The sequence below is a fragment of the Dryobates pubescens genome, chromosome 6, assembly GCF_014839835.1.
Source record: "Dryobates pubescens isolate bDryPub1 chromosome 6, bDryPub1.pri, whole genome shotgun sequence".
Lineage (NCBI taxonomy): Eukaryota > Metazoa > Chordata > Aves > Piciformes > Picidae > Dryobates > Dryobates pubescens.
This window is the reverse complement of record NC_071617.1, coordinates 31,100,772-31,123,970: the sequence shown is the minus strand read 5'-3', so window position 1 is coordinate 31,123,970 and position 23,199 is coordinate 31,100,772. Positions and strand designations below refer to the sequence as shown.

Below are 23,199 nucleotides of genomic sequence, written 5' to 3'. Positions count from 1 at the left end.
GGGCTTGGTCTCTTTTCCCTAGTAACAAGTGATAAGATGAGAAAAAATGGCCTCAAGCTGCAGCAGAGGAGGCACCCACTAAAAGGGTTCTCAAACACTGGAAGAGGCTCACCAGGGGAAGTGGTTGAATCACCATCCCTAGAGGTGTTTAAAAGATGCAGAGACTTTAGAATTAGATAATGTTTGGACCTAATGACCTTAAAGGCCTTTTCTAATCAAAAGAAATCTACGATTCTCTTCAGTCCCTGTACAGAACCAGCATTCCATGTTACATACTTACGCAGACTGATACGTATCACAAAAAGGATATGAATAACTCCTTCGTCAACTCTGCAGGAGGAACTTTGCAACTGATCTTCCAGACGCACCAATTGCTCGCTTATTGCTTCGCATTTTCCTCCCAACTCTGCAGAAAATATTAAGAACTCCTACAGGAGGTTGAAAAAGAAAGAGAAAAGAAAACATGTTTGCTGCTAACTGCGTTTTCTACATCAAATTTGCATCAATTAAGCAGAAAATGAAGTATTAGTAAGGGGATATGATATTTTGCAGTGCTACAATATTGCCATTAGAAAGAGGAAGGAAAAAAGTGAATATATAATAAATTAGTGATTTATATGGAATGGAACAGGCTTGTGGCCTCACTTTATTTCCCAGCAGAACAAAATAATATTATGATCTCACTCTCAACTGAGGATTAAAAGACTCTGAAGACAGAGCTGATCTCCCCCTTCCCTGGTGTCTCAACACAGCAGGGTAGGGAAATCTCATGCTGACTACACCACTCAGGTTCCTAAATTTCAAGTTGTTTATGTAAATATGATTTACACTTATAGGTCACTTAAATATTTCAAGCAGCAACACTTCTGCTATCTTTTATAAACACAAAATGCATTATGGTGTTTTTTTCAGGAAAAATCTGACTACAATACTTAGGGACTTAACTCACCAGAGAAAATACATCAGAGTCTTAGTGATTGCAAGATGAAACAACACTTTTTTTACTGTGTTATGAAACAAAACTTAATTTTTCAAAACTAATGCTTCTCTACTTAGAGCATATACAGACAAAGACCTTTTCTATTTTCAATTATTTCAAACCAGTTGCAAAGTCCTTCCTGTAAGTTTGTCTGCTTTCAGATGTACTTACTGCACAAGGATTTGGATCTTCTGTATCTTTTATTGAGTACTTTGAGAAATGACTCAGATTAATAGCAATTGGGGGGGTGGGGGTGGGGGGGAGAGAAAATATTAAAATCAAGCAATTTCTATAGCACTGAGACAAGCCTCTCTTCTCCATCCCAAAGCATCATAGTGTTGCCTCTAGTGAATGACAGAGTCCATTTGTGAGGAAAAGATTATGGTGCCAAGATGAAGTTCTGCTGGAGCCATGTTGAAAAAAAATGGAGTCATTCATCATCTGGAATCCAGAAAACTGGACTTTCTCTAGACCTAGCCTATGCACTGGTCTGCAAAGACAGCTGTATGTGTGGCCATATACAAAACAGAAAGTCTTCTCCTTTATAAAAGCACTTGGAGTCCTTTGCAATGATCTCTTGATATAATGGCAGCCATCAGTGATCGTTTAAGACAAATAAAGACTTCCAAAGAAATCCTGCTTAAACCTTGTGGAACAGTGTCTATTGTAAAACAATCCAATTTTTGGTAGCAGTTCTGTGCTATCCTTATACTTTACATCACATAGTGCACACACAAATGTCTGAAGAGCTCTTGCTTGCTGGCACGATATCTGTTAATGCACAGAGCTTCAACTTCCTGTACCTTCTCCCAGACATGGCAATCTAGTGGATCCCATGGGTATGCAACCAAATGCAGCTTGAAACCTGGACAACTGAGCTGGTTAAGAGAGGTTATGCTGCAAACACCCACAGCTTGGACACAGAAGCACAATATGAGAAACAGCTGGCTGAATCCCTGGCTCTCATCAGAAGACCAGAGCAGCCACTTCCATAGTCATTACCAACCATGAGAATCTATAGCAGCACTCCACAGAAAGCCAACCATATCCTGGGTTGCATCAAGAGAAGTGTGTGGCCAGCAGGTCAAGAGAGGTGATTCTCCACATCTACACCACTCTGGTGAGACCCCACCTGGAGTACCATGTCCAGTTCTGGAGCCCCTATTACAAGAAAGATATGGACATGCTGGAATGCATCCAGAGAAGGGCCACAAGGATGATCAGAGAGCTGAAGCGCCTCTCCTGTAAGGATATGCTGAGAGAGTTGGGGTTGTTCAGTTTGGAGAAAGCTCCAAGGAGATCTAATTGTGGTGTTCCAGTATCTGAAGGGGGCCTGCAAGAAAGGTAGTGAGGGACTTTTTAGGATAGGACTAGGGGGAATCGATCCAGACTAGAAGAGGAGAGATTTAGATTAGATGTTAGGAAGAAGTTCTTCAGCATGAGTGAGGGTGGTGAGACATTGGAACAGGTTGCCGAAAGAGATGGTGGAAGCCCCATCCCTGGAGGGTTTTAAGGCCAGGCTGGATGTGGCTCTGCGCAACCTGATCTAGTGGAAAGTGCCCCTGCCCATGGCAGGGGGGTTGGAACCAGGTGATCCTTGAGGTCCCTCCTAACCATGACAGTTGTGTGATTCTGTGACTTATAGATGTAAAAATGACCTATTGTTTTAAAAATGAGAACAGGGGAGGAGAAGGCACATGTCCTCCCTATGGCTACACATGTCCTTTTCTCCAAGACCAGGAACAGAAAATGAGGAGTAAATCTTTCATCCCACAGCTAGATAATTATTCAATATACAAGTAGGACTTTCAATGCTGTTAGGGAATGGGATACTTCAGGTAATTTATACCAACAGAAAGCTTTTAGGGAATCATTCTGTAACACACATGTAAGAACAGGTGACAGTTGTCTAAAAGAAGTTGGGCTGGAAGAGTCAGTAAACTGCAAAACTAAAGCACTCTGAAAACATTTATAAATTTAAAACTGTCTAGAGAAAGCTCCACCTCTGAATACTGATTTTTCTCTAACACTTAATTACATACAAAAATCAAGTCCTCCCATAGCTGCCTTCTCAAAGCAAAAGCAAGACAAAGTCCACTCAGTACTACACAATCATCAAATAGTTAATTTAGGAAGAACAGCTTTTAATTAATACACAAACTATTAAGTATTGCTCTGGCAGGAAAAATGCCATAAAAGAAAATTTCAGATCTGACTCTTTACAGACTGTATTTCAACAAAATGAATTAGTGACGTACAGCTCATACAGTGAATCATAAAAAGCAGATTCTTGTTCTTTTTGAGCACTTTAGTCTGATCTGGTCACTGCTTTTATCAAGATTTTGGATCACATTCATGGTGTCAAGAAGGATGACACTTCTAGTCATTTTAAATCATCAATTACTGCAGACAGCAAGTAAAAGCTACAGTACATTCCTGAATACCTGTGCCATTAAGTATATTTAAATAGAAAAAGCATTATAAAGATACACATAATAGCAGACCATCTCATTCTTTTTACCTGTTCATGGCAGGAACATTTATCCAGATAATTGGTCACCCAATTAGCACTAGAATCAGTTGCTGTAAGAGAAGATCCATTTCCTCCACTTTAAAACTGCCCTTACATTTCCTGGCTTGTTGATGCAAATACAAGTTCACTGGGCAGCTAAAGTAAATGATAATCACACTGGCTGGATTTGTCTAGCTCTACAGTGAAGATCCACAGTGGAATTTTTTTCCCTATTTACTCTATCAGTGAATGTATGTGGCAAAACATGCCCTTTTAGACCTGCCCTCTCAACAAACTTCAGGTGAGCTGAAAGATGCTGGAGAGAGCACTTAGATACCTGGTTGGCAAACAAGCTCCACATTGCAAGTGTGGCCTACCTCTAATGTGCACAGATCCTGAAAATCCAAGATGAAGCATAACTACAGCCTAAAATTCACAGTGACAGTGCAGCTGGATGACTACACTTACTACTGTACTGCTACATAACCTGATTTCAGAGAATTGTAGAATGGTTTGGGTTGGAATGGACCTTAAAGATCATCTAGTTCCAACTCCCTTCCCATGGGCAGGGATACATTCTAAGAGACCAGGTTGCTTAACACCCCATCCAACTTGGCCTTTGGCACTTCTGCAGAGAAGATAGCCATAATCTCTCTAAGAAATCTGTTCCAGTGTCTCACCACATTCTTACTTTACCCCCAGTAAAAAATTATTATAGAATCACAGAATTTTGTGTTTGACATTTTCTTTTCCATTTTAAAGTAAAAATTTACAGCTGAGTAAAGAGAAGTTTCAGAACAGATGGAAGAAGGAGCCCAGCAAACTAGGCCCCAGACCCTAGGGCTCCAGATGAACACTTATTCTGTAGCAAAGGCATCTCACAGTGCTTTGCATCAGTACTAAACTGTACTTTCTGGTTCTAAGCTTTGGTTGGTACATTCCCCACCTCTGCAGTTCCAGTATGCATGCATGGTTAAACTGGTTTTGTACCTACATGACAGCTGCCCTTTTGGTTGAAATGAAACATTTTTCCATAATTTAGGCAAGTATCATCTCTCAGGAATTTACTTGCAGGCATGATGTGAAAAATGCAGAAGGATCATAATACAAACTATGATTTTCCAGAATATACACACACATATATATACACACACATACAGGATTTCTTATTTGGGACTTATTAGAGCCCAGAGCACTAACTTTAGTTTAACATCAGGAACAGATATACATGAAATGGAAAAGAAAATATACTGCTCTCTAAGATACACAAGACTAAACCTAGCTGTTCAACCAATTGCATAGCTTCTGCCTCAGGCTCTCATTTGGAAAAAAGTTCAATAACCCAGAGTAGTAGGAAAGATTTCTCTCTGTGTCCTTCATGCCTAGTAATGCCATGGGTAAGATTTTTATGTGACATAGGTCTGTGTAGGCAAGGACATCACTGTCAGTGACACAAAAACTGTTCTTAACAGCTCCCAGATGGAAAGCTCCCCTTTACACTGAATAACAACCACCCTGAGAAGAGAGTGGACTCTGGCTCAACATGTTAATAAAATACACCTCTTCGAGCTTTTAAGTTATTTCTTAAGAATTTTTAAGACTTATTTGGGTTTTTTTGTGCTAAGAGCATTTTTAGGAAGCAGCTATTGCAGGAGTCAGGAAAGATCTGAGATGCAATACCGCTGTACAGATTTTTCTGTGAACAGAAGATGAATCTGATTGGGATTTTTTTTTTTCCCCTAAAACCCCTGAAGCAGGTGAAAATAGACCAAATGTGGTTGTGATTTGGTAATTCTGCCTTTTTCACACAAAGTGGAAATTCTGTTTCCCTGAGATGCGAGTCTGATGCAAGAAACAAGAACAACAGTGTTCCAGTTGATGCACATCTGGAGCACGGCATATTGAATTAAGCACAGAGGGAATTACTTCCACTTTATTCTTCTGCATTTCATTTCATCTCTTTACAGGTTATTTTAGTCACCCTTGAGCATCGGCTCCTCAAAAGCACTACCCATGGAAAATGTTTGATCAGCTTCTTCAGTGAAAACACCTTCTGTGCTGTCTTGGATCTAGTTTGGTGGTTTTATATAGAAGAATCAGTATTGTAGTAGCTAGGTTAATCTAAGTCTATCAGGGAGTAGAGTCACTAGTAGTCTTTGGTGATTGTGCTAAAAATCAGGATTCCCACACAAATCCTTAAAATTCATTCTTCCTACAGGAGAAATTTTGTAAAATGGTGTTGCTTTACTTCCAATCAGCAGTATCATAACTGAAATAAGACAAAAGCTTTAGAAGACCTTCTGAAGAACATCAAAGCCAGATTTCTTTCATTTGCACTAAATGCTGTCTCTTCTATAATACTTAAAATCATTCAAAGTAACAGAAATAGCTACAAAAAGTTGCCCTTACAGACAGATACTTCACATTACGACACAAGGTTTAGAACAGTAACGCTGGAATGGACTGCCCAGGGAGGTGGTGGAGTCACTGTCCCTGGAGGTGTTTAAGGAAAGATTGGATGTGGCACTTAGTGATGTGGTGGTGTTAGGTCATAGAATTAGTAAGGCTGAGATCATCAAGTATAGCCTGTGACTCGGTGATATCCCATCTTGATTTCAGGCTATTCTTTCAATCCATCAAGAGCATTTGGAACTCTAATTCTAACTGAAATTATGTTGACTGTCACAAACTCCTATCCTACCTCCTTTTCTTTAAAACAAACACACACACACCCCCCAGATCTTTCTTTTACTGATCCCCTGCGACTTCAAACTTCCTCTAAGAATTTTCAAAGAAGTTTGTTAATGATTTGGAGACCGATTTTCTTGGCTCCTATGCACTCAGACATTTCATGAGTCCTTGACAGGAGTACATCTCACTTGCCTTGGGATCTTTTACTGTATTTGTCTCTATCTTGCAGTGAATATTAAGAGCACTACATCCATGGATATAGTTTATAATTTTAAAAGACCAGAAGCAAAACAAACAAAAGAAACAACCAAAGCCCAACATCCTTTGCAGTCCTTTTGTTATTTTCTCAGTCATCTCTTTCTTATTAGAAGATATACAGGCTTTCTCTTACCTTATCCCTGAAGTTCTTTTGTCAATTCTGCATGTCTTTTGTTTACTGTAGTTAGTGTGTTCAGTGGTCATGCTGGTTCACTCTCACACTGTGTAACCCCTTTCAGGCTCGTTCCGATTAGGGGGCTGGAGCACCTCTCCTATGAGGACAGACTGAGGGAGTTGGGGCTATTCAGTCTGCAGAAGAGACGGCTCTGAGAAGACCTAATTGTGGCCTTCCAGTATGTGAAGTGGGCCTACAAGAAAACTAGGGAGGGACTTTTTAGGGTGTCAGGTAATGATAGGACTAGGGGGAATGGACAAAAAAAAAAAAGAAATGGATAGATTCAGATTGGATATTAGGAAGCAGTTCTTGACCATGAGGGTGATGAGACACTGGAACAGGTTGCCCAGGGAGGTGGTGGAAGCCCCATCCCTGGAGGTTTTTAAGGCCAGGCTGGATGTGGCTCTGGGCAACCTGATCTAGTGTGAGGTATCCCTGCCTGTGGCAGGCAGGTTAGAACTAGATGATTCTTGAGGTCCCTTTCAACCCTAACAATTCTATGATTCTATAATATTCTTGTCTTGTCCTTTCCAAAATTTTTTGAACTACTAAAGAGTTACTGACATAGCTAGTCAATCTGTTACTGCATTTGCATTTTCCTGTATCAAAAGAATACGGTGCTGTACTATAAACATGAGGTCCTCCAACAGAATCTCATCCAATGTTCCCCCAACTTTATTTAGATGAGCTTTTCTTTCATGGAGGTGGTTATCTGCCTTTTCTCAAAAGAGGGTTCAAGGTTGCTTTCGAATTAGTTTTGCACTCTAACTTACAGAACTGTTCATCAGTCTCTTTCTGTACATTTAGGAGACTGCAGCATTACACCACACTCCTCAGATTCTCATATGCAACAGTTCGGGCATAGAGCTTCCCAGACAGTTGTTTTCCAACTGTCACCTACCTTCTCCCCGCCATCATATGCTTTTCCCACATGCCTTTTGCTTCCCCTTTCCTCCTCTGCAGGGATATGACAATACACGGAAGTGTTAAATGACTCATCTAAATTACAGCCCAACATTGGCAATTCCTTCCCTTGTGTATCTTCCACTACAGCTATGAGGACAAGTTCTTGAAAAAGCATCTGCATGGGAATAGAATTTTCCACTGCCTTTGAGCACCCTGCTGTGGTCTGAGTAACAGCATTTTTCTCGTACTCATCTGTAGTAGATTGAAGATCATTCCAGAGAGCAGGCTTCCTAAAATGAGTGCACACTCCTGCACTGGCTCATTTAAACAAACTGGGACAATTCCAGTTCCTGCTGTGGGAGGATAAGGCTCTGTACTAACTTACCAATAAAAACCTCACACAGTGGGCCAAGACTTGGAAAAGAAATAAAAGCATCAAACTGTTTTCTGGTGTCTGCATCCTCATGTGCTATAAGCCACCATAGATAGGTGGTTCCTAGAAGTGTTCACTCCTGTCTCTGCTCCCCAAACATTAAGATGCAACAATCTGGTATGATTAACAGGGTGCCCTACTGAAGACAGTGGGGAGACTGACAAGAGTGGATTAGGGAACCAGAACATCAAAAGAACACCGAGGCAAAGCCTTGACACGGTACAGGGTGCTGACAGTTTCAAAGAGCTTTTACAGAGCTGTCTACAAGTCAATATCAATCCAGCTGTGGTAGAGCCCAGTTTTCTAGCAAACTTATTACCTTCATTTGTATCATTGCTCTTTGTTCTTGTAATAGACTTTTTTCCTCCCCCTGAAAACTTCAAAACAGCAAAGTTCCTCTGTTTGCAAGGATTCTAAAATATTAAGCTGTTAGTGAAAGCTTCTAGGGCACCAGCCCTCTATGTGAGCTCTGCTGCAGTAGTAAACCCAGCACACACACATCATGCTCACATGCTCTGGGCACATCTGTTAAGCAAAAGAACAATGTCTTCAGTTTAGGGCTGGGCTGTACCATAGCTTTCAGTGCATGTCACTGCTGGACACAAGCATGCAGTTGTATCATCATTTGCTTTGGTTCAGAATATACACCATTTTTAGTTTCTAGCAAATATTCTTCTGTCTTGGCAACTATCATTACCAACGCGCCTTCAGTATTTTGCTCTGCTGGCAGAAGGGCTTTCTACTACTCTTACACCGTAGGATTACCTGGCCCTACTTCACATCATCTGTGGACACAAACATCTGAATAATTTTGCTTTAATTCACAGCAAAGTTCACTGATGATAAAAACTATTTGCACATTTATTTATTTTTTGCAAAGTTTACCTTTATTTGCAGGGCTTCTTGGCTTTATTTATGCTGAAGTCAGGCAGCCAAGCAGTCTACCCTAGGTGTGCTCGTGTCAGTGTCTCCTTGTACACAGTGTCAACAATCTGAGTTTGGTCTTGCAGTTGGAATATCTTTCCCGGAGCATTCCAGCTGCTCTGCAGTCTTTGGAGTCATTGGTGGGAATCCAAAGAAATACCTCATTTGAATAGTTATCCCCAAATGCAATTTTTATTTATTTGTTTAATATTTGCTTGGCTGAACACTCGTCACTTAGGCTTGACAAGTGGCACGTATGCTATTATGGAAGGTGAACTGGGGGTTACTTATCCATGTAATTAATACGCTGGCTGGACACAATTCTTGGTTACTAAATTTCCTTAATGTGCAGATTGCAAGCCAAGGCATAGGAATAGAAAAATGGACCAGAGTGAGCTCTTAGAAACATGTAACTCCTCTTACATGTGTATTACCTAAACTCTTCATTTGTACATAGACAGCTTTTTGTATGTAAGCAGATTACTCTCACAGAAAATACATCTCTTGTTACTCAATAACCCTAGACTTTCTTAAACATATAGATAGGAACTAACATTTTTATTTATGAAAACAGTGTCAAATGGCAAGTATCCAGTATTTTTATTCAGATTAAATTCTTACTACCTTGTATGCTGCTGCACCAGGCTTTTATACTTCAAAAGTAAATTCACATATATTTCTAGTGCTACACAAAGAAACAAGTAAAGCATTATAATGTTGTTCCATTCCTGAGCATCACTGCAGTGCTACAGCAAGACTGGCTAAATATTATTGGTCCTAGTTTTCTCTGTCTTATTCATCCTGTTGTTGGCATGTGTTAAAAGCACTAGCACAGGATTTAACTATAAACTCCTTGAAATACACACCCATTTTGCCACTATCTTCAACGGCAAAACAACAAAAAACCCAATAACAACAACAAAGCCCACTATCTCTGCCTGTGTTGGTTTTTATTCTGGGTTAACACAGTCCACTCCCACAAGCCCCTCCTCACACAAAGACAGGAGGGAAATTCACACATGAAACTCTAGGCTGACATAAGGAAATTAATGAGCTGATCCAATGCACAATTACCTCTGCCTATTTGCAGAAACACTGCAAAGCCAGAAGCAGCAGCGGACGCCATCGACAAAGCAGTTCCTCCCACCCAACCACCCAACCCAGCAGAAAAGTCCAATATTCCAAAACAGGAAATCTGAAGCAGCAAATGGAACAGGAAGCCTCTCATGTTAAAATCTGAACTTCAAGCCCCATGATACTTTGCTCCAGTCAGCAGTTTTATTTTGAAGCTGGCATGATGGCAGCATGGTAACTGAATAAACATCAGCAAATTCAGCTGAACCCATGACACTTTTCAAAGTGCTCACACAAATTGCTCTCTAACAATTTTTACCCAAAGGTAATACCTTAAAACCAATTGTCATTAGCTCCAAGACCCAGGAAAGCCTGTGCAATATCACCACTTCATCCTGCCTAGAAAACACTTACCTCAGATAAATGACCCTCTGCACCAAATGAAATGTCTTCCGTAACCTGTTAGAGACAAATTATTAAGTACACAGTAGATCCATGCTATATAAACAGTAAAATTTCAATGCAAACTTATAACAACCATATAGTTAAATAAATCAAACAATTACATAGTAACAACATAATTTTGCTTCACACACATGAAACATTTCAGTTGTATTTATAATGGAGCAGTGGCAGCCACACAATGTTTAAAGCTAAGTTCGAATCCATTTTATTAAAGCCTGTCTTTGGCTTGCCTGTTAAAACCAACAAAGCATACAGCTTCTAAAACTGAAGGACTAAATATAGACTGAAACTTTTCTACCAAGCTCTTAAGGAGCTATACATCATCGAGCTGTCTACAGATTTCTCTTTTTTTTTTGGCACAAACCCTGTAAGTGATTTTGGGCAGGAGAAACAAGAGACCCCACTGATGTTCTGTACTGGTAATATGTGCCAACTATAGCCAGTTCCTCTTTCAAAATTTGTTTGATCTGTGAAGTCTATAAGAAATTAGACAACATTTCATTGATTGGCTGAGAAGAAAAGAAATTTGATGTTAATATTATTGGAAAATCATTAATATTTATCACACACAACAGTACTGACAATCTTAAAATAAACTAAGGCTGGGATATTGCTTTGATAGGGCAATAATTAGTACCACAGGTATGTATGTGTATATATATATAACAAAGTGCACAATGATTACTCTGCCATATGGCTATTGTTATCTGAAAAGAGGTAGCTCAGGTTTCTTTTACCTGTAATACTAATTTTCTGATTAGATTTTTACTGCAAAATACACATAAGCATTACGCTTACTGAGATGCTACGATCTCTAGCTACAGAGGGAGCATTTTTACCAGTAGATACTACCCAGCAGTATCACATGGAGTTAAGGGGCATCTTACTGCACAACAATGTGTGTGACTGTACAACAAGCTTCTACAAGCTTTGAAAAGTGACCTGATCACTGTGTACAAACCAGTTGCCTGTCACCACAGAAATCCTTTCCAGCTTGAATCAATACAAAATACAGTCAGACGCTGGCTTTCACTGATGCTTAATGCTGACATTTAAAATGAAGGTGAAATTCAAAGTTTCAAAATTATTTGTGAAGCTGACAAATACAATGTTCAATTAAAACTCATACAAATGCACAGTTGATTTAGCTTTCTAATGGCTTTATCTTTCGCACACTGCACATTTCTCTTCTGGACCACAGGCTATCTGAATATACAGTAATCAGTTACAGCCTGCTGGCAGACGAGTTTTTTGGTGCTTGCTGCCTCTAAATTCTGGAGAGGTTTGCATTGTATCCTCTCTTTACATTTTTATTAATGACAAACACCACACATTTATTTTTTTCCATGATAGTTGACTTAGTATCACTTGAAACATTCAGTATCTTTTTTAAAAGTGAATCAAATGAAGGTTTTGCAATTAGAGAACATCTTCCCAACACCAGTGCGCTCTACAAAATACCCCAAATCATCATCCCAAATGGCAGAACTGAAGCATGCTGGAAAAGACAGCAGCCCTTATGCTTACCCCTCATTTCCATTTCTTTTACGGTGAAAAAGTATGAAATAATCCACAAAGAACTCTGGTTGGATAACTACCAAAATGCTGACTTACAAATACTACTCAATTTTGGGTTTTACCTTGTCACTTTAATCACCTCAATTTTCTTGAAATCTAGTAGGTGTTTCTTCCCTTCATAGTGATTAAGAGGAAGCACTGCACAGCATGCCAGATAGTAGAAGAAGAAAAAAGGATAGGTCAGGAACTCAAGCCTGCAGGTGCACACATACTCATGTTCATCAAGATACTTGGTGTTAGGCAGGTCCCAGCATACACACACCGCTCTCATTAGTTATTGTCAGTGTTTCTGGTATTATAAAAAGGTTTTGCTCCCACACACATTATCAACAAGCAAAAAAACAAAGCAAGGCATCATAAGGAGTGGAACAAGTAGGAGTTAATGTCTGAAAAGAAATGAAATGTTACTGTGTATTTTAGAAATCACCTATATATCCAACTACACATAATGGTCATAGCAATTTTCATCTCACTGATCATCTGGGCATAAGAGTGGCAGTCAATTTAAAAACATGGAACATTTCTGGGATGACAACAAGAACTCGTCTTTAATTCCTCAGAGACTTGGCAGAAAACTAAGCCAAATTAGTCACCAAAAGACAAACTATAACTGCAATGATAGGGCACTCAAATTTCATCAAAATAGCTACCTGCTGGAAAGTACATGCTTATATGAAAATTCAAGAATCTATAACAAATACACTAGACAACAAGCTGACTTTCATAAGATCGAGGCTGTGGTCTATAACTTTGCTTCAGTATTTTTTAAAGTTACCATAACCTAATGAGTTATCCATAGTAAACTCTTGAGTATTACACAGGATGATTTTTGCTGGCCTCATGTTATTTAGTTTTGACCCAAAAAATAGTAGTGATGTTTCAACAAGCTGAGCTGCCAAAGCCTATGATTGTCTTCCCCGGTTAACTGTCAGTGTTATAAAGGAAACCTGATTTACTGGATTATTATGGGATGACAGAGTCTACCACATAAGCTGGTGGAAAAAATAGCCTATACTGTCTTAGAAAACACAGTTATGAAGACTATAAAGTAACTGTTGACAGTTAATAAACCTGTGCTCACACATGACAGTAAAGTATCAGACATTTCAAAGAGCTTATATATCTTATACCAAAACATGTTACGTTATACAGGCTAGTAAGGATATTTAATTAAAAGTGCCCCCACTGCAGTTCTTTCCATTTGTATATTTTGCTTTTCTTAATACTGTTGTTTCTTATGTTCTTATGTTTTTCTTCCTAATGAAACCTATGCAAATAAACTGTATTTATAATATACACCAGCAAACCCAACACCTACTTGAAAGTAAAACTTAGCCACATATGACACACTAAATAACTGGAGAACTTAATTCATATCATTTCACCATAAAGTAAATCAATCAGGCAGGAATGAAATGTGCCTGGTTGATTCTGTGATGTTGTATTATTACCCTCTGTTGCACTGTTTTAAAGCAAATAATTCAGTAACCTCGAAATACAAGGAACACCACTCCTTGCTTCTGCTTCAGCATCCAATAGGTCTAGAAATTCCCCAGTGGGGAACAAGGGGTGACAGCTGAAGAGAATAGTCATTCCAGAAACATGGCAACCTCATCAAGCTACTCCTCTCACAGGGACACCACAGCCTTGTTGGATAGCATCAAGCTAAGTATTTTGACAAATACATGTTTTCCTATTAGGTATCCCCACTTGCTGTTAAACGACTGTAAAAAGGTTCACCGCTAATGGACCACAGTAAGTTTTTCCATGAAAGTTTCATGAATGGCTATGCTAGAGACTAAAAGCCACTCTTTTTTTTTTGCCACAAACATTAAGTTAATTTTAAAACATAAAAATTCAATACCATATAACAGGGCATAAGTGTTTCAGAAGTGGTTCATCCTTCAACTAAGTCCATTTACAAATCAAGACACTGTCTCTGCACTTCAACATATTCAAAACTGGAACTTGGTGTGAGTTGTAACTAATGTCTCAGAAGGTTTTTTTTGTAGGCTTTTATATTCTGCCTTGTGATGAACTACTAAGAGGGAATATTACGCTGTAGCTCTCCTCTGAAAGCTTAGATACTGCCTGTCATTCCTACTGAGATCCTACCAGCTTTGCTACCTAAAGTGTACTCATTTATGTAAAGCTCCTATACCCCACAACAAGGGAAAAAACCCCAGCTCCTGAAAGTATAAAAGCAAGAGGACCAGCCCTAATTCCAGAACCATAATATGGTCTACATGTTGGGGAGCTTACATTTGCAACGGGTTGCAGTCATCACCAACACATAACTTTGCTGCAACCATCAAAGCTGCAGGCAGCGCTGTAGGAGAGGGGGAGTAGTTGAGTAAACCGTGATAAAACACAGCTGTGTTGCTCAGCGCCTTCTAAAAGCTGGAAAATGAATGAAAGTTCTTATACTAACAACCTGCTTTTTTTCTTTCAAGTTTGTCAGTCCTAGGAGAGCTGTGGGAATAGATGCAGGAACACCTCCACTAGTCCTTCACTGATGGGCATTTTCAAGTTTGCTTTTATACATTAGCTTCTGAATGGATTTTGGCACATTCTCAAAATGGAGTTTGTTCAAGATACCAGCACAGGTCAGATCCTGGGCAAAGGCATTTATACCACAAAGTTTAAGCTTAAAAGTGAAGAGCCAAAGTCAGAAAGATTGTGTCCCTAAGTTCACTCTACGGTTGATAAAGACAGGAATTTATCAGAAATCTGCAATTACACTTTCCTCTTCCATTAAACAGTATGAGGAAAAATGGTCACCCCTGAGACCTGCACCTCTCTCCAAAAACAGGAATCATCTCACTTCAGCTGCCTAGACAAATAAGCAAGAAGGGGAAAAACAAACCAAAGTTGCAGCTGACATTTAGGGAAAAACCAGAAGCTCTCTATGCAGAGTCAGTTTGTAAACCCTTTTCCTACAGAAAGTAGGAATTAAAGCCCAATTAAGTACAATTAAAGCCCAAATTAAAACCAAATTTTACTGAGAGGAAATTTTACAGTAAGGTAGGGGTCTGCTTTCCACTAAGCCTCAAGCAGTATAAATGCAAAATCAGGCATCAGCTTTCAAGATAATGAACAGCTCAATGGCTCTTAATATCAGGTGCAATTAAGCACACTTAATTTTTGTGAATCAAATCCCAAGGTAATAAAATTGACAATTCCTGTTAGAAGGCTCTTTTGCCACAGTGGTGCTGTTTGGTGATGAAACTTTTTAAACAGCTTGTTCACCTTGGCAGTGCAGTTAGAAGACTATCAAGTAGCTGTACATTTTTCAAGCAAGGCTGGTATTCCAGAGCAGGACACGAAAATGTGAAGGAAATGTGCCAAACCATTTAAGCCCCATTAATTTTCCCTCCTTTTGGTATTTGTGGGATGCTTGAAACCTACCAGCATCTGAGCTAGGAAACCTTTGACCATTTCTCTAGGGAAGGAAATCTTAACTCTCCACTTCAGCTGACACAGATTCTGCTAACAAGTCAGCAGAACTCAGAGTGAAACTCAGTGAGATGAGGAACAGCTGATCATTTGTGTGATATGTTTAATACTTTTTCCCCTTAAATCCTGATGTAAATTCTTTATTTATTGCCTGAAAAAAATGCACATTTTAGAAAGACTGATGATGAAAGGAAACTAGCTGAAGGGCTTCTGAGAAACTAATAAGCTATTTTATTCATGTCACAGATTGAAGGCCAGATGTTAAGTTCATACTTAACCTGCCCCGTTGACCTGTCACCCAAATTCAACTCCTGTCAAAAGAAAAACAAGCACTACCCCTTGAAATATAACTGTAGAATATTTCAGATACCTCTTTAAGCTCGCTGTGCTTGGTGCAGGGAAGAATGTCCCATTCCATGTCCTTTGAAAAGTGATCTTTGCTTTTTTCAGAATCAGATGGGCCATCAGCAGTCATCTCAATCTCATCCATTTCCTTCTCCTCCTCAAAAGCACAGCAACTGGTTTCTTTCAGTTGAAACCCTTGGATCAACAGCTGACAGGCCTCCAAGTCAGCTTCCCACACTCTTTGTAGCAGCTGGCTCCCACAGCTGAAACAAAGGCCAAATGAAATTAAAATTGCTGTTCAGGGAGAATAATTGCTATTTCGGGTAACTTCTGGGGTGACTGTTTATTATTAGAACAACAACAACAAACAGCATCTCAAACATTTCCATAGGCGTAGCACAAGCTATGTCAAACTGAAAAGCAGTAAAATTATGTCCCTATTACAAAGCCAATGTCATAAAAAAAAACCTTTGCTGCTTCCAACTCTACAGTGTACAGTGACTACCTGTGACTTTCTCTTGAATGGACAAAAGTCTGGGGATGTGGTGATCACAACTACAGCTTCCTTCATGCTATTAGATAGACATTTCATACTAAAAGCAACTTTGCTGTATAACATAATAAACGTCTTCCTCTGCTTACATCTTGCCCTGAAAGCATTGCTCGAGGTGATTAGAAGTTCTAACAGTGTATTGTGGTTTAAGCTTTTCATGGAGCCCAAAAGCCCAAGGGAACAGATTGAGGTTGCCTCCCCACTCCCTCTTTCCCAGTAGGGAAAGAAAATTGGGCAGAAGGAGAAGAGAGGTAAAACAATGAAAGAACAGTCTTGCATCAAAGTAAAAAGGTAAGTTTAACAAAAAATAAAAGGTATTTAAGTAAAGGGGAGGTTACAAAGGTATAAGGAAAAGGAATAAATAAAAATATCTACAAAACCAGACACAGCTGACAAAGGATTCTCTGGATGGAAGATGGATTCTCCTTGGATGCAGTCCCCTTAGACACTGAATACTGGAATTGTTCTGCTTGGAAGAGATGTGGTCACATCTCCATTAAAGGTATGGCAAATACATACTGTGTCTAAGGAACAAAAAAATTCAGTTGTTTTCTAAACTAAGATGAATAGAATAAACCAGGTTGGAAGAGACCTTTGAGATCATCGCAGTCAACCTATCATCCAACCCACCTAATCAACTGAACCATGGCACCAAGCACCCCATCAAGTCCCCTTGTGAACACCTCCAATGATTGTGACTCCACCACCTCCCTGGGCAGCCCATTCCAACGGCCAATCACTCTCTGTAGAATTTCTTCCTAACCTCCAGCCTAAACCTCCCCTGGCACAGCTTGAGACTGTGTCCTCTTGTTCTGGTGCTGGTTGCCTGGGAGAAGAGACCAGCCCCCACCTGGCTACAACCTCCCTTCAGGTAGTTGTAGAGAGCAATAAGGTCTCCCCTGAGCCTCCTCTTCTCCAGGCTAAACAACGCCAGCTCCCTCAGCCTCTCTTCAAAAGGCGTGTGTTCCAAACCCCTCACCAACTTTGTTGCCCTTCTCTGAACACCTTCCAGCAAGTCAACATCTTTCCCAAACTGAGGGCCCCAGAACTGGACACAGTACTCAAAGTGTGGCCTAATCAGTGCTGTGTACAGGGGCAGAATGACCTCCCTGCTGCTGCTGGCCACACTGTTCCTGATGCAGGCAGGATGCCATTGGCCCTCTTGGCTGCCTGTGCACACTACAGGCTCATGTTCAGCCTACCATCCACCAGCACCCCCAGGTCCCTCTCTGCCTGGCCACTCTCCAGCCACTCTTATGCCATCCTGTAGCACTGCATGGGGTTGTTGTGGCCAATGTGCAGAACCCGGCACTTGGATGTGTTCAATCTCATGCCGTTGGACTCTGCCCATCTGCCCAGCCTGTCAAGGTCCCTCTGCAAAGCCTCTCTACCCTCCAGCAGATCAACTCCTGCCCCAAGCTTGGTGTCATCAGCAAATTTGATGATGATGGACTCAATGCCCTCATCCAGATCATCAACAAAGATGTTAAAGAGCATGGGGCCCAGCACTGATCCCTGGGGCACACCACTAGTGACTGGCTGCCAGGTGGATGTGGCACCATTCACCGCCACTCTCTGGGCTCGGCCCTCCAGCCAGTTCCTAACCCAACACAGTGTGCTCCCATCCAAGCCATGGGCTGACAGCTTGGCCAGGAGTTTGCTGTGGGGGACGGTGTCAAAGGCCTTGCTGAGGTCCAGGTAGACTACATCCACAGCCTGCCCCACATCCACCAGGCAGGTCACCTGATCATAGAAGGAGATCAGGTTGGTCAGGCAGGACTTGCCCTTCCTAAACCCATGCTGGCTGGGCCTGACCCCTTGGCCATCCTCTAAGTGCTGTGTGACTGCACTCAAGATGACCTGTTCCATAATCTTGCCTGGCACTGAGGTCAGTGGCAAAACCTGAGATAGGACTGGGATAGAGCTGATTCCCATGGCAATGCACACTTCCAGACAGATTTAAATGCTCATAACCACAGTATTTTTTTTCCACAGTTCTTTTCAAATTCTGTCATTTACTATAGAATGGTAAGCAATTTTAAGTGACTAAAAAGAGAATAACTATTTGATTTTAACTTCTGACTGAATTAAATACAAGCTTATCTTTTATTCTAAATGAAGGATAAAGGAGTTGCACTGAACACAATGAATTTATTAATCCAACAACAGTGCATTTTTAAATTTTACAAACTCTACAACATATGAAGCTGTAGAATTAATACAGCAACATTTTAAGACAGTAAGACAAAGCTGCAGAAGCTGAGCTATATGATCTATATCAGTATACATGTTTATTGAAGGCAGAATGATACACACAGTGCAAAAAAATCAGTCTTCTCCAAGGAGTTCAGAGTGTAACTAATTAGAAGAGGAAAAAAAAAAATCTTCCCTTCACACACTTCTGTGTTCCACATAGGTAGCACTTCCCCTACCAAGCCAGAAAAATAAAATATGCCTCGCTGTTTCTCTACTTGTCAGTCTCATTATCATGGTTTCACAGTCAAAACATTTCCCTGCAGACAAACATAAGCCCATCTACTGTTTTGGTTCCCCCCCGCCCCCCCAAAAAAAAGTTTGTTTGCAGCTATATATGGCTTATTGTTAGAGGCTCATAAAACACACTGGAGACTTTAATCATAATTTCCAGTGGATAGCTTGTTTGGGCTATTCAATTTAATGAAGAGCTCTATTGACAAAACTAGGGCAGAGATAGTGATTTATGTGGAGAAGATTAATGGCTTATATAAAAGTACAGCATAACAGTACCTGGGCTGCTGATACTCAGTCATCACTCAGCTCATTGGTCAACATACTTTTGATCACACCTAAGTTTTATGCTCATGTTAGTAATCAGCAATTACACAGCATACTGCTAAGAGCTTGCTTTTATTTTAAGGACATCCTTGTTTTATCATTGTATGTTTTTAAAAAACTAATGTATGTTGAATTAAGATACTAAGATATTACACTGAACTTTTCAACGGAAATCAGTGAATGCACATATACTTACACACGCTGAAAAAGCCTATGCCAAATGATCCTGCTTCTTTCAGTCTGCATTCCCAGATTCAGCGCATAGAGAACATTCAAATGCATTTTTTGAATGAAAAATACTTGATAGCTGCAATTAGCTGATACATACCAAATAATTATTACTAATTATGTTGTTCCCAGCTGTAACGGCTTAGTGCAAGGGCTAACCTGCCTGCTCCCGCAACACAAAAGTGAGGGCAAGAGGGACACACAAAACTCGGGGCTGAAATAGAGGTAAGAGTTTAATACAATATGAAATATCATAAGCACAATGCATAATTACCTTAGCTAATAATATAATCTAAAAATATACATTGTATAATTACCTTTTCCTAGCCTATTTGCAGAAGAAACGAGGTGAAATACAGGGGGAAAACCAGCATAAAACAGAAAAACAAAACCAGCAGCTATCCAACTCCCATTCTTTCCACTGCCATGCCTGCAGAAAAAGAGCCAGCACCCAAGGTGCAGGAATCAAGAAGCAGCATCCAGAACAGGAAGCCTCCCATGTTGCAGTCTGAACTTCAAGACCCATAATACTTTGCTCCAGTTAGCACTTCAACTTTTCTGAAGCTGGCATGTCTGTGGCATGGCATGAATAACAGCAGCAGTTCAATTCAATCCATGACACCAGCATACAAAAATCTTGAGCTTTTTATCAGGTGTAAAATCAAGCTCAACTGAATTTCCGAGTTTATTGGTGTTCGGTTCACACTGAAGCTGCATTTATAGCCTCCATGAAGCTAAAAGGATGTGGATACTTGTACTGAACACAGTAAGTTCTTCAGGTATGCAACTTTTCAAGATGATGGATAGAAATAACATCAGATTTTATGTTATTCCTAAATATATAAATGTTTTATGATGTATCTGTCCCTGGGTGTTACACATCTGTCTGTACATTACTATCAAAGTGGCAGATGTGGCAAATTCAGTGGAAGTGCTAGGAACAACTTGCTGGAATCCACAATAAATTATATTCCATTAGCTACTTATATATATCCAGCAACAACAAAGCATACCTTAATCACCTACTGACTGGGAACTTCCAAGTGCCAGAGTGCTCATGAGCTGAATGTGCCAAGCATTGTACAGAGATTACAGTGATGCCCCTTTTCTCAGAAAGGCTTAAGTTTAAAAACAGCAACAGCAGCCAAGAATGCTCAAAGAATCACTGAGGCAACAGTGGACTGAACATGCACAGTCATTACAAGAGTCTAACTGGTTACAGTTTAACTAACATCTCTCTTATGAGGAAAGGCTGAGATACCTGGGGCTGTTCAGCCTGGGGAAGAGAGATGATCAGTGCTTACAAATACATTAAGGGTGGGTGTCAAGAAGATGAGGCCAGCCTCTCTTCACTGGTGCCCAGTAATAGGACAAGGTGCAATGGATGCAAACTGGGACACAAAGTTCTGCATCAAAATGAGGAAAAATTACTTTACTGTGAAGGTGATAGAGCACTGGAATTGGCTGCCCAGAGGGACTGCAGAAGCTCCTTCTCTAGAGACTTTCAAACTCAGCCTGAATGCATTCACAGATTGCATTGGAAGGGATCCTCAAAGATCATCTTGTCCAACCCTCCTGCAGTCAGCAGGGACACCTCCAACCAGATCGGGCCACATCAAGTCTGATCTTGAATGTTGCCAGGGACAGAGCCTCAACCACATCCCTGGACAACCCGTTCCAGTATTTTAGAACTCTCACTGTAAAGAACCTACATCTACCCTGCTCCTGTTTAGAGCCATATTGCATTGGAAAATTTGTAAAAAAACATTTGCAGACAAATGGAAGTGTAATGCATTCAACAAAAAAAGTAGATGTAGTGGTATTAAGACATTACCTATTAAGCAACATCTCATTTTCTGACCAGTGTCCATCTACAGTTAACAGAAATCCTGCCCCAGGTGATCCTGCTTTGGCAGGGGGGTTAGACTAGATGATCTCCAAAGGTCCCTTCCAACCCCTACCATTCTGTGATTCTGTACTTAAGCTAATCACTGTCAAGCACTCTGAGGTATCACAGTGTTATGTACATTTTAAGGACTTGAAGAACACAAATGAAACAAGTCAGAAGATATTTAAGATCTCCACCACTTCCTCCATCCTCACACAAAAGAAAGGATAAAGATGGTAAAAGATTTGGAGCAACCTTGACATCAAAGGTCAGTAGTTAAGTTTGATGCGACAAGACCAAACCCACAAATAGTCATTGCAGCAGCAACAGCATTTTGAATGGATGAGAGTAGGGCAAGACTGCTTTTGTCAAATCAGAGCCAGGGAAAAAGATGTTGAAGTAAGTGAGACACAAGACTCAACACTAGTAATTTTTTAACTGGATGGATAGCTGAGACAGGTCTTATCTCAAGGATACTAAGCAGAAAGGATCTACAAGAGCAGGCCTAAGTTGACTTAAGAATGGCTGAGATGTCCACAGCAACATAAAAGGACATAGAATGGAGAATTCTGGATTAGGTCAAGTTAATGATTATGAAAGAGCTGTCAGAGAAACAGATGTTTATGGAAAGGAGAACATGAATGCAAATCACAGAGGTGTACCCTTTAGCACTCTTCAGAAAGTGGCAGTTGAAATTATATTTGAGACTTAAAGGCATCTACAATTACTTTTCTAGGAAGGAACACTGGGCACCAGAGGGTACAAGAAAACTAGAGGATATCTTCAATCTACACATAATGTTGGGTGAAATTCATGTTGAGACTTATATCCAGCAAGGATTCTATTTCTTTTAAGTCCAAAGAACATTGGTCCTCTCTTTTTACCAGATTCTCAGAGCCACATAGAGAGCACCCACTGGTATCTAAGTGCAACATTATTCTAAAGCTATTTATAGTGCTAACTGAAACTACAAGAATATGACTTTCCTATTGAGGGTTCTGCATATAGAGAAAAAGCACATTCAGTTCCTGAACATTATAGCCTAAATGAAAACATACCCATGTAAAAATAGCCAAAGATTTAGTATGAAATTCTATTAAAAACTGAAACAAAACAACACCCAACCACAAAGTCCCTCTGAATCTCTTCAAAAGCAAATCGGAAACAATGTACAGAGATGTCATTACTTGTTAGTCTCATCATCTCTGGATTTTAGGAATACCCCTTGGTGAGTGAATTGTTAAAAGTGATCTGTATCACCCCGAGATCAACACTGTGTGTTGATGAATGACATTGATTATTTTAATGGAAATCCCTGCAAGATGCCAGGAGTGTGAGACTGAAGCTAAAAGGCTATATAATAAGTCATATAGTGTGTGTGTATATATATAGTCATCTATTTAGAAACTGCATAAACAAAGCAAATTTGAGAGGAAATTTATTATCCCCAAGAAGAATACTCAGCTTCTTTCTAATAGGTGAGCCAAACTGAAGTACAGATTCAAGAAAGCTTGTACTTACCTTTTCCCAGTAACATGTGTTAACAATGCATTCACTGACCCTTAAAGTGGTTTTCTCTGACAAGAAAGCAAATGAAACGCAACAAAAATAGTCTGGCAGGAACAACAGGGATTTTCATCACACCAGTTAAAATGACTGCAAAGTTGTGAGGCTTGCAGAAAAAGGCCATACAGCTCAAAAGACTTTGTTCTTTATCCTTGTTCTTTATTGAACTATTGTACAAACTAGGGAAAGTTTCTCTGTATTTTGGTCACTTGTTTCTATATATTCTTTGCACCACGGGGAAAGAACAAGCTCCTCTTACACTACATCTAGTTATGTCTTTGTAGCTTTTTAAGGCAAAAGCCATGCAGTGAACAAAGAAGTCCAGTAAAGCATAGAGTGATGATGGATAGCAAC

At 40.0% G+C, this 23,199-nt stretch overlaps 1 protein-coding gene across 1 annotated transcript in view; it reads right to left on the bottom strand.

Moving 5' to 3' along the window:
* Positions 1-23,199, bottom strand: part of DISC1 (DISC1 scaffold protein) — a 208,017-nt gene that overhangs the window by 10,203 nt on the left and 174,615 nt on the right. The window contains exons 10-12 of the mRNA XM_054162257.1: positions 15,822-16,059; positions 10,367-10,411; positions 318-428 (exon numbers count right to left, since the gene is read on the bottom strand). Of these exons, the coding sequence (XP_054018232.1) occupies positions 318-428; positions 10,367-10,411; positions 15,822-16,059 (394 nt within the window). The remainder of the gene's footprint in view (positions 1-317; positions 429-10,366; positions 10,412-15,821; positions 16,060-23,199) is intronic.